This window comes from Microcaecilia unicolor, unplaced genomic scaffold (genome assembly GCF_901765095.1).
Source record: "Microcaecilia unicolor unplaced genomic scaffold, aMicUni1.1, whole genome shotgun sequence".
Classification (NCBI taxonomy): Eukaryota; Metazoa; Chordata; class Amphibia; order Gymnophiona; family Siphonopidae; genus Microcaecilia; species Microcaecilia unicolor.
Window position 1 is genome coordinate 55,862 of NW_021963368.1, and position 12,344 is coordinate 68,205.

At 47.4% G+C, this 12,344-nt stretch overlaps 1 protein-coding gene across 1 annotated transcript in view; it reads right to left on the reverse strand.

Moving 5' to 3' along the window:
- LOC115459254 (cytochrome P450 4B1-like) overlaps nucleotides 1–2,109 on the reverse strand; it is a 51,872-nt gene extending 49,763 nt beyond the window's left edge. The window contains exon 1 of the mRNA XM_030189110.1: nucleotides 1,846–2,109. Within this exon, the coding sequence (XP_030044970.1) occupies nucleotides 1,846–2,055 (210 nt within the window). The 5' untranslated portion in view covers nucleotides 2,056–2,109. The remainder of the gene's footprint in view (nucleotides 1–1,845) is intronic.
- Between the last annotated feature and the right edge of the window lie 10,235 nt (nucleotides 2,110–12,344).

A 12,344-nucleotide genomic window follows, 5' to 3' on the forward strand; every position in this document is an offset into this window, starting at 1 on the left:
TGGCGTTCCTAGGGGGGGGGCGGTGGGTGCGGACTGCCCTGGGGCAGAGAAGAAGCATGGAACGAACGAAGGACAGGCGCGCGCGGCACCCCCCCAGCGGCCTGCACCCGGGGGGGTTCTTTCGCAGGAGGTGTACTTTCGCTGGGGGGGTTGCACTGCATCCAGGGGGGGGGGGGCGCTGCACCCGGGGGGCAGGGCACATCGACGATCCACCCCGGGTGTCAGCCCCCCTAGGAACGTCACTGGTCCCTTGACTTACTCAGATTTCTTTCATGCTTTGTTAAGAATGCACATAATACCTAAAGCGGTCATGGAGCTTGGCATCCCTTCACCTTGACGGGAGGGGGCAGCAAACACTGGGGGATTAAGGAGATGCCATGTCTTAATCCCTCTAGTGGTCAACTGCTCAATAAATGCGGGATGAAGAGAGGGCCCTGGTGCAACAAACAATGAGCTCTGTAGTATTCTACCTGTATGATCAGAGCACTGCGCTCTGATCATATGGCGGAATAGCGCCTTAACCTTAGGCCAGCTCGGAGTTCCTCTCTTCCCCCCCCCCACCCACCAATCCAGGCAGCCCGGGCTGTCGCTGTCAGTCCTGGGGGGTCCAGTGGGCCACCGGACTCCCCCAATGGCTAACTCCCCGGACTGACACAGGGGGCTGGAGGTCTCATGGACCTACAGCCCCCCCCAATCCCCCCGACATAAAATACAGAAAATTAAAGGCTGTATTTTGAAATGTGCCCCAAAATACCCCTCCCATCCCTGGCACCATCGCAAATACATCACAAAATTAACGTAACTTAACATTCTATGCTCCCTGTAGAAAACTTTCCAGTGGAAAAAGGAGAGTCAAAGAAAACAGATCTACAAATCTACTCCCCATGTAAGACACCAAACACATTCACATCGAATAGAAACTGAGGGGGTCCTTTCGCAAGAGTGGAGTAGCCTAGTGGTTAGTGCAGGGGACTTTGATCCTGGATTTGATTCCCACTGCAGCTCCTTGCGACTCTGGGAAGTCACTTAACCCTCCATTGCCCCGGGTACAAAATAAGTACTAAAAAAAACTATGTAAACCACTTTGAATGTAGTTGCAAAAACCACAGAAAAGCAGTAAATCAAGTCCCATTTCTGAGATTGTACATGGAATGTTGCTAGAATTTGAGATTCTACATGGAATGCTAGTGGAGGAGTAGCCTAGTGGTTAGTGTAGTGGACTTTAATCCTGGGGAACTGGGTTCGATTCCCACTGCAGGTCCTTGTGACTATATGGGCGAGTCACTTAACCCTCCAGTGCACCTAAATAAGTACCTATATATACTATGTAGACTGCTTTCAATGTAGGTGCAAAAACCACAGAAAGGTGATATATCAAGTTCCATCCCCCCCCCCCCCCCCTTTCCCTTACAAAGCTGAGCACTAAACATTAGAGACAAACCATATATTTCTATGGGTGACTCCAGCACCAAGACCTAACATCTGAGGCTTCTCACAGGAAAGCCTTCCTCCTACAACCTTCTGTGATAAGAAGATTTCAAAAATCAAAATCTTATCCAGTTCCAGAGGTTAAAAAAAATACTAACAGGGTGGTCCTTATTGAAGAAAAACAGATACACATGAACTATTAGGAGACACCAGTAAACCGAGGCCAGTCTCAGTCTTTTGCAACTTACTTAAAAACACAAGGTCCTACTTTTCCTACTGAAATCAGTGCTGCAAACCTAAGGTTAGAGATCTATAATCGTGCAGGGCTTAAGTTAACAACAGCCTTTCTCTGACTGTGTAACTAGACTAACGTTTGAGCATAGACCAAATCCTTTCTTTTCACAGTTTGTTACCTACATGATTCACATGTCCCTGCAGCCAGTGCCGGGGATCACAAGGGAAGCTTTCCAGAGCTTTGAGCAGTTTCTTCTGTCTGTAGAATAGCTTCGCCGCTTTTAAACACACAAATATTAAACACAAGAAAGCAGCGAAATTACAAATCTGAGAAAGATCCAGGGATGACCAGGAGGAGGGGGTTAACATTTTCTGTAGTAGAGAAGAGGTCATGTTCTGGAGGCAAGCTCTGCCCTTCTGAAAGACACATTAATTTCCATTCTGAGCAGGTTTTTATCACTGTTCATTCCCAGCAGCAATTGGAGAAAGGGCAGTGGCTGGAACAGTGTCACACCCCCAAAAATGCCTGGCCTCCTGCCAAGCTGTGAAAGACTTTTCACCTGTAGATCCAGCCCTAACCGCGATGAAACATTCATTCACCCCTCACCTCCACCCCGGGACACTGCTCTTATTTACTCCCTAGTGGTGTTTCCTGTCGGTATAGATCTGAGTTCACCTAGGGACAGACACAAAGAGGGAGTGAATTAATGCAAGCCTGAAAGTTGAGAGGACTGTACACATCCTTTATATGTGTGCATAATTTAGCCCATGTGAAGGAGTGGCCTAGTGGTTAGGGTGGTGGACTCAGTTCCTGAGGAACTGAGTTGATTCTCACCAGGGTTGCCAGGTGGAAAATTTTTTGCCAGCCCAATCCAGCCCCAAAACCAGCCCAAAACCCGCCCAAACACAAACCCCGCCCCTAACACCCCCACCCCCGCGTCATCACCCCGCCCCCGCCATCATCAACCCCGCCCCCGCCGTCACCGGCCCCGCCTCCCCGTCATCGGCCCCGCCTCCCACGTCACCGGCCCCGCCTCCCCGTCATCGGCCCCGCCTCCCACGTCACCGGCCCCGCCTCCCCGTCATCGGCCCCGCCTCCCACGTCACTAACCCCGCCCAAAACGTCACTAACCCCGCCCAAAAACGTCACTAACCCCGCCCCCCCCGCGGCCGAAAAAACCGCCCTGAAGCCCAAAAACAGCCCAAAAAACCGCAACCCGCCGCGGGCAAAAATTTCCCGCGGCGGGTCGCGGAAAACCGCCCAATTGGGCGGTAAAACCGCCCACCTGGCAACACTGATTCTCACTTCAGGCACAGGCAGCTCCTTGTGACTCTGGGCAAATCACTTAACCCTCCATTGCCCCATGTAAGCCGCATTGAGCCTGCCATGAGTGGGAAAGCGAGGGGTACAAATGTAACAAAAATAAAATAGATACTATTGGAGATTCTACATGGAATGTTGCTACTATTGGACATTCTACATGGAATGTTGCTACTATTGGAGATTCTACATGGAATGTTGCTACTATTGGAGATTTTACGTGGAATGTTGCTATTCCACTAGCAACATTCCATGTAGAAGGCTGCGCAGGCTTCTGGTACGTGCAGGACGTCAGACTCACAGAAGCAGAAGGCTGCGCGGCCACATTGGTGATCTGCAAGGGCCGACTTCTAGTGGAATAGCAACATTCCATGTAGAATCTCCAATAGTAGCAACAGTGGAGGAGTGGCCTAGTGGTTAGGGTGGTGGACTTTGGTCCTGGGGAACTGAGTTTGATTCCCACTTCAGGCACAGGCAGCTCCTTGTGACTCTGGGCAAGTCACTTAACCCTCCATTGCCCCATGTAAGCCGCATTGAGCCTGCCATGAGTGGGAAAGCGCAGGGTACAAATGTAACAAAAATAAAATAGATACTATTGGAGATTCTACATGGAATGTTGCTACTATTGGAGATTCTACATGGAATGTTGCTATTCCACTAGCCTGAAACCACTAAGATCTCCAATACCAAAAATCTTTGGAAACTGCAATCACACACTACACAAATCCAAAGATAAGAACTCAGTGTCTGCTCACTGCATATAAATACTTTTAGTAATTTAGGGGAAGCCAAAGCGGACTTCAACAGCGAGAGACATGTACTATGTTCAAGATAAGTTTTTTCTATTTTTCTTTTGAATTTTGAGCACGTATATTTTGGGCACCAGTGGAGTGTGTTTGCCACAGCATTTATTTAAGGTTTAAGAAAAGGGAGTACCCGATGAAGAGAGGCCTGGCCACTAGGCAAAAACTAATGAAATTGCTTTTAAGTGGCATCGTCCGAGGGCTCCCAATATCCAAACCATATGAGAATTTGCATTACTAAAAGTATTTATATGCAGTGAGCAGACACTGAGTTCTTATCTTTGGCTATTCCACTAGCAACATTCCATGTAGAAGGCTGCGCAGGCTTCTGTTTCTGTGAGTCTGACGTCCTGCACGTACGTGCAGGACGTCAGACTCACAGAAGCAGAAGCCTGCGCGGCCACATTGGTGATCTGCAAGGGCTGACTTCTAGTGGAATAGCAACATTCCATGTAGAATCTCAAATAGTAAGAACAGTGGAAGAGTGGCCTAGTGGTTAGAGTGGTGGACTTTGGTCCTGAGGAACTGAGTTCAATTCCCGGCACAGGCAGCTCCTTGTGACTCTGGCAAGTCACTTAACCCTCCATTGCCCCATGTAAGCTGCATTGAGCCTGCCATGTGTGGGGAAAGTGCTGGGTACAAATGTAACAAAAATAAAATAGATACTATTGGAGATTCTACATGGAATGTTGCTACTATTGGACATTCTACATGGAATGTTGCTACTATTGGAGATTCTACATGGAATGTTGCTATTCCACTAGCAACATTCCATGTAGAAGGCTGCGCAGGCTTCTGGTACGTGCAGGACGTCAGACTCACAGAAGCAGAAGGCTGCGCGGCCACATTGGTGATCTGCAAGGGCCGACTTCTAGTGGAATAGCAACATTCCATGTAGAATCTCCAATAGTAGCAACAGTGGAGGAGTGGCCTAGTGGTTAGGGTGGTGGACTTTGGTCCTGGGGAACTGAGTTCAATTCCCACTTCAGGCACAGGCAGCTCCTTGTGACTCTGGGCAAGTCACTTAACCCTCCATTGCCCCATGTAAGCTGCATTGAGCCTGCCATGTGTGGGGAAAGTGCTGGGTACAAATGTAACAAAAAAAACAAAAACATAAGCACCGCCACACTGGGAAAAGACCCACGGTCCATCAAGCCCAGCACTCCATCTCCGACAGCGGCCAATTATCCAGGCCCCAAGAACCTGGCAAAAACCCCAAATGTAATAATGATCAATGGACTTTTCCTTCAGGAATCTATCCAGACCCCCCTTTAAATTCAGCAAGGCCAGCTGCCGTCACTACCTTCTCCAGCAATGAGTTCCAGAGTCTAACTAGGCGCTGAGTAAAGAAAATGGAGATATATCTCACATTTATTTACCCTCACGCTTGCTTCAGAAATTACTGAAAAGCATTCAGGCTGCAAATTCTAAACTGAGATTTAAATGCAATAGAAGATCAGGTCTGCAGTGGCGTACCTAGCGTATTTGGCACCCGGGGCCGATCATTTTTTAACACCCCCGCCTCTATATGAAAATATTATTTTTAGTAATAATAATAATCCACGAGTCACACAACAAGGGCGTACCTAGGAAAGGCAGCATCTTAAACACTGCAGTGAGCACTAGAACATCAACACACCCATTGTAAAACTAACCAAGACATTAGTAAAAATGATCCTGTCAACAGAAAACCATGTCTTTTTCAGAAATATAGAACACCAACGATACATCCTCACCAAGTACTACTACTACTTAACATTTCTAGAGCGCTACTAGGGTTACGCAGCGCTGTACAGTTTAACAAAGAGAGACAGTCCCTGCTCAAAGAGCTTACAATCTAATAGATAAGAGTGAGACAAATATAGGACAATCAAGCCATTGTGACATCACTGATGAGGTTGGCTCTTAGGCATTGGTGGAATGAGGCATTATGACATCACAATCTCAGCTCTGGTTAAATCACTGCTATATGTAATACTACTACTACTACTTAACATTTCTAGAGCGCTACTAGGGTTACGCAGCGCTGTACAATTTAACAAAGAGAGACAGTCCCTGCTCAAAGAGCTTACAATCTAATAGATAAGAGTGAGACAAATATAGGACAATCAAGCCATTGTGACATCACTGATGAGGCTGGCTCTTAGGCATTGGTGGAATGAGGCATTATGACATCACAATCTCAGCTCTGGATACCAGAGACTGAAACTCTTCACACTAAGGGGGGAAGTGGCCCAAGTATAGGACAGTCGAGCCATTGTGACATCACTGATGAGGTTGGCTCTTAGGCATTGGTGGAATGAGGCATTATGACATCACAATCTCAGCTCTGGTTAAATCACTGCTATATGTAATACTACTACTACTACTTAACATTTCTAGAGCGCTACTAGGGTTACGCAGCGCTGTACAATTTAACAAAGAGAGACAGTCCCTGCTCAAAGAGCTTACAATCTAATAGATAAGAGTGAGACAAATATAGGACAATCAAGCCATTGTGACATCACTGATGAGGCTGGCTCTTAGGCATTGGTGGAATGAGGCATTATGACATCACAATCTCAGCTCTGGATACCAGAGACTGAAACTCTTCACACTAAGGGGGGAAGTGGCCCAAGTATAGGACAGTCGAGCCATTGTGACATCACTGATGAGGTTGGCTCTTAGGCATTGGTGGAATGAGGCATTATGACATCACAATCTCAGCTCTGGTTAAATCACTGCTATATGTAATACTACTACTACTACTTAACATTTCTAGAGCGCTACTAGGGTTACGCAGCGCTGTACAATTTAACAAAGAGAGACAGTCCCTGCTCAAAGAGCTTACAATCTAATAGATAAGAGTGAGACAAATATAGGACAATCAAGCCATTGTGACATCACTGATGAGGCTGGCTCTTAGGCATTGGTGGAATGAGGCATTATGACATCACAATCTCAGCTCTGGATACCAGAGACTGAAACTCTTCACACTAAGGGGGGAAGTGGCCCAAGTATAGGACAGTCGAGCCATTGTGACATCACTGATGAGGTTGGCTCTTAGGCATTGGTGGAATGAGGCATTATGACATCACAATCTCAGCTCTGGTTAAATCACTGCTATATGTAATACTACTACTACTTAACCTTTCTAGAGCGCTACTAGGGTTACGCAGCGCTGTACAATTTAACAAAGAGAGACAGTCCCTGCTCAAAGAGCTTACAATCTATAGGACGAAATGTCAAGTTGGGGCAGTCAGGATTTGCTGAATAGAGGTATGGTGGTTAGGTGCCAAAGGCGACATTGAAGCAAGGTTTTGAAGATGGGCAGGGAGGGGGCCTGGCGTATGGGCTCATGGAGTTTATTCCAAGCATGGGGTGAGGTGAGGCAGAAAGTATAGAATAAGTAACCACAAACTACTCCAGTGGCCTAGCTACAGGGGGCCTTGGGGGCCTGGGCCCCCCAAAATTGGATCTGGGGCCCCTAGTTTGGCTGGTGGAGGTTCACACCCCCCACCCGCTGAAGCCTTTCTCCAGCACTGTTCTCTGTGCATTGCCTGCCCTGCTTCCTCTCACGTCACGTGCATGCCCCCCGCATTTTGGGCTCCGAACCCCCCAAACATTGAGGTCTGGCTATGCCTCTGCCCTACCCTCGAGGTATCCAGCATCTCCCTCCTTCTCAATCTGCCCCTGTCTTTCACCTGCCAGATCGACCTTTGATGAATGCATTGCACAACCCTGTCTGCCCATACCATGTCCTTTAAACTACAGTGAGACAAGCAGGTCTCGAGCTGCATGAATGCTGAAAACCCTGCAGCCAGCTGACCTGCCACTGACTGCTGCCCTGGTGCCATCCTCATAATTGTGCTGCCCTAGGCAGATGCCTTAGCTGCATGGTAACTGGGCAGTCCCTATAGATATGCTGTTCAAGGTCAGTGGGGAGGAGAGGGAAGACACTTTTTTTTTTTTTAAAGTTGTTGGGATTCTGTCCTGGGAATTAAGGAGAATCACATATTGCCACTGAGTTTACCATAATCCCCATCCCTCTCCCTTTATAGCTTTCAAATCTTATCTCTTTTTAGGTTTTTCTGATTAATACAAATTACTCTTTGCCTATTGCCAACCACAGGATGATCTCAGTCACACAGGTGACCCATTTCCATGGATCTACAATGCAAACAGCAAATCCCTGGTATCCTATATAATAATTCTCACCTCCAACAGGATGTGCTTGGGACCGTGCCTGCCAGAAGTGGTCTGCTAGGCAGGCACGCACTGACCTCAGTGACATCAGTGACAGACAATTTGGCAAAGCAAAACAATCTGAGTGCTGGCCATTAGGACACAGGGTAAATAGGAGAGTTTTAAAAGACTGAAGGAACCAAAAGTGTTCGGGGGGGGGGGGGGGGGGGGGGGAGTTCTGAATGAATGAAAGAAATGAAAATTTACGAGAGGAACACAATCTGAATGCCGGGCATTTGTACACAGGGTAGATAGAACACTTTTTTTAAAAATTCGTTGCCGGAGAACGTGGTACGGGCGGTTAGCTTGACGGAGTTTAAAAAGGGGTTAGATAGATTCCTAAAGGACAAGTCCATAGACCGCTATTAAATGGACTTGGAAAAATTCCGCATTTTTAGGTATAACTTGTCTGGAATGTTTTTACGTTTGGGGAGCGTGCCAGGTGCCCTTGACCTGGATTGGCCACTGTCGGTGACAGGATGCTGGGCTAGATGGACCTTTGGTCTTTCCCAGTATGGCACTACTTATGTACTTATGTACTTATGTAAAGTATTACATCTTGGGGGAGGGGTGAGGAGGAAAGCGGTGGGGTATCCGGATACTGGGCGTTAGGGCCACGGGGGTACATAGACTTTTGAAAGCCTTAAGGAACCCAAAGTGTGGGAAGGAGGAGGAAAAGGAGGGGAGGGAACGGGGTGAGGGGCATTAGGAACAGGGGAGGGGGCCCTGTCACACACTCTCATTCTCACACACGCACTGTCACACAGACAGTCTCACTCTGTCACACACCCACACATTCACTCTGGCTCTCTCTCTCAAACATACACACTCCCAAGAAAACCTTGCTAGCGCCCGTTTCATTCGTTCCAGAAATGGGCCTTTTTTACTAGTATATTCATAATCTTCTTAAATGTAGTTACGTATAAAAATATATATACAGCCATATATTGTACTGATGGCAACAGATGCAAAAAGTGACTGAACAGACTCAGCCAGTCAGGTTTTCAGGCTATCCACAATGAATATGCATGAGACAGATAAAGCTAGTGCATTCAGATTTCCCTCATGTATATTCATTGTGGATAGCCTGAAAACCAGACCAGCTGGGTTTGTTCTGGGTTGAGAACTCCTGGGGCCAGATGCACTAAACTTAATGAACCATTAATGAGCCATTAAAGAGCCATTAACGAGCAAGTAGTAAACCCTGGCATGCACTAAAGACTTTTTTCCCATGATGGTAGCAGCTAAGGAAAACAGAATGCAAATGAGCAAATTCTGTGGAAACCCTATTGTAATGAGATGCACTAACCTTTTCCGATTGCCTTAATGCTGGAAAATCTAACGAGAGGTCTGTACCTCTCGTTAAACTGCTACAAAAGTAAAAAAAACGAAAAATCGGGGGAAAAAAGTCAAGTGCTCATCAGTGCAATAATAAAAACATCTACTTTAGCTGTCATTCCCCCCCCCCCCTCGAAGACACCGCGCTGCTCACCCCCTCCAATGCACCTTGATCCAGAGGACAGTGCACTTGAGGACGCCCATCCAAAAAAACGCCCATTTTGGCCGCCTTTCCCCCCCTTGCAATAATAAAAGTGTCTTTTTTGGCAGTGCTTCACTCAGCTGAGAGACCTGGAAGTCTCTGAGCCAATCACAGCGCATTGACCTTGTTGAGAATTCTAACCTTACTTTGGCTGCATAAAGAGAGCGATCTGCCACCAGGTACCAGGGGAAATGACGCTCTGCTTGCCAAACGCCAGCGCATGCGCGCAGTAGACATGTCCTTTGCATCTTAAAGACGTCTTGAGTTTGTCAGGTGCCTATCCCTAGCCACTCTACTTCCTTCTTTCGACTCAGCGGGCTCACAGTTTTCCATTCAAATATCAATCGCGTTCTTTAAAAAACATTTTCCGCATTATCTTACCCACTTCCATTATATGCAAATTTACTGGGATATCCTGAAAGGTCGACTGGCTGGTGGTCCTCCAGGACAGCTTTAAGAACCAACTGCTATATGCAAAGATAGAAGTTTATCCACCCTTCTTGGCATTTCAAAGAAGCCAGCAATGGAAATTCCGGTTTGGTCCACAAGAGGCAGAAAAGAGTGAGAAATGCCCCCAATTTGGGGCTCAAAATAGAGAGAGAGAGAGGCACAGTGTGGAAAACTCCCAGTGGGGTTTTATTTATTTATTTGTGACATTTATATCCAGTGGTGTGCTGGAGCCAGCTCGCACCGCCTCGCAAGAGCCGGTTGTTAATTTTTGTAGCATTTTGCGAGCCGCTTGTTCAGACAGGGCGAACTGGTTTGCCTCTCTTCCCCCCGAGCTGCAGGGTCCCCGCACAGTCTTTCCTGCCTGCTGCCCGCGCTGACCCTCCCGCCAGGGGCGTAGCCAGACAACAGATTTTGGGTGGGCCTAGGCAAGAAGTGGGTGGGCATCAAGTGTTCTCCCCTTCACCCACCACCAAACAAAAATCTCAGCTGGTGGGAAAACGCTTCTTTCCACCTTAGTAGTCTGCAGCAGGCATGCATGAAAACTGAGCATGCGCAGGTCAGTGGCGTAGCCACACGTGGGCCTGGGTGGGCCGGGGCCCACCCACTTAGGGCTCAGGCCCACCCAACAGTAGCTGATGGGGATTCCAAGCTCTACCAGCTAAAGACTTCCCCCTGATGGTAATGAAAATGGTGTGCTCCACGTTACTGGCACCTGTGAATGCTCAGTTTTCAGCTCATGCATGCTGCAGACTGCCAAGATGGAGAGAAACATTTTCCACCAGCTTAGATATTTTTTTTGGGGGGGGGAGGGGTAGAACACTTGGTGCCCACCCACTTCTTGCCTAGGCCCACCCAAAATCTGCTGTCTGGCTACGCCCCTGGCGCAGGTGCCAGTATCAAGGAGAGTAGCGTTTTCATTACCATCAGGGGGGAAGTCTTCAGCTGGCGGAGCTTGGGATTCCCACCAGCTACCGCTAAATGTGTGCTACTGTTGGGTGGGCCTGAGCCTTAATTGGGTGGGCCCAGGCCCACCTGTGGCTACTACTACTACTACTACTATTTAGCATTTCTATAGCGCTACAAGGCGTACGCAGTGCTGCACAAACATAGAAGAAAGACAGTCCCTGCTCAAAGAGCTTACAATCTAATAGACAAAAAATAAATAAAGTAAGCAAATCAAATCAATTAATGTGTACAGGAAGGAGGAGAGGAGGGTAGGTGGAGGCGAGTGGTTACAAGTGGTTACGAGTCAAAAGCAATGTTAAAGAGGTGGGCTTTCAGTCTAGATTTAAAGGTGGCCAAGGATGGGGCAAGACGTAGGGGCTCAGGAAGTTTATTCCAAGCGTAGGGTGCAGCGAGACAGAAGGCGCGAAGTCTGGAGTTGGCAGTAGTGGAGAAGGGAACAGATAAGAAGGATTTATCCATGGAGCGGAGTGCACGGGAAGGGGTGTAGGGAAGGACGAGTGTGGAGAGATACTGGGGAGCAGCAGAGTGAGTACATTTATAGGTTAGTACACCACTGCCTCCCGCTGCCGCATTGCTCTTTAAAAATGGCTGCCGAGACTTCTGTTGGAGTCTTGAGGGGCCACCCTTGTAACCACCTCTGTGCCCCCTCCCCCCCCCCCTCAAATTGCAGGGCTGGCTATACCCGAGAAGAGAGAGCCTGTTGTTAAAATTTTGCCAGCACACCACTGTTTATATCCCACATTATCCCAAACAATTTGAGTTCAATGTGGCTTACAATAAACAGTATACGTAACAAAGGATAATGCATAAGAAAGTACTTTGTTTGTAAGAATCCAATTTTACAATACAGTATCGTAAACATACTGGGATAACTATGGGAGTTTAACATTTAGAAAACCTATTATGAATGAGAAATTGTACATGAAGCAAAGAGAAAGTTAATGGTAAATAGAGTAATAACCAATTCAGGTCATAATTAGTTGTTTGAGATATGGTTGTTCTTTGTGAGGGATTGTTTGAATAGGAACGATTTGAGGATTTTCCGGACTCTAGTATATTCCTGTAGATTTCTTATTTTGAGTGGTAAGGAGTTTCACCGTTTGACTCCTAGGTATATAGTAACATAGTAACATAGTAGATGACGGCAGAAATAAGACCTGCACGGTCCATCCAGTCTGCCCAACAAGATAACTCATATTTGCTACTTTTTGTGTATACCCTACTTTGATTTGTACCTGTGCTCTTGAGGGCACAGACCGTATAAGTCTGTCCAGCACTATCCCCGCCTCCCAACCACCAGCCCCGCCTCCTGATCTTGACTAAGCTCCTGAGGATCCATTCCTTCGGCACAGGATTCCTTTATGCTTATCCCACGCAT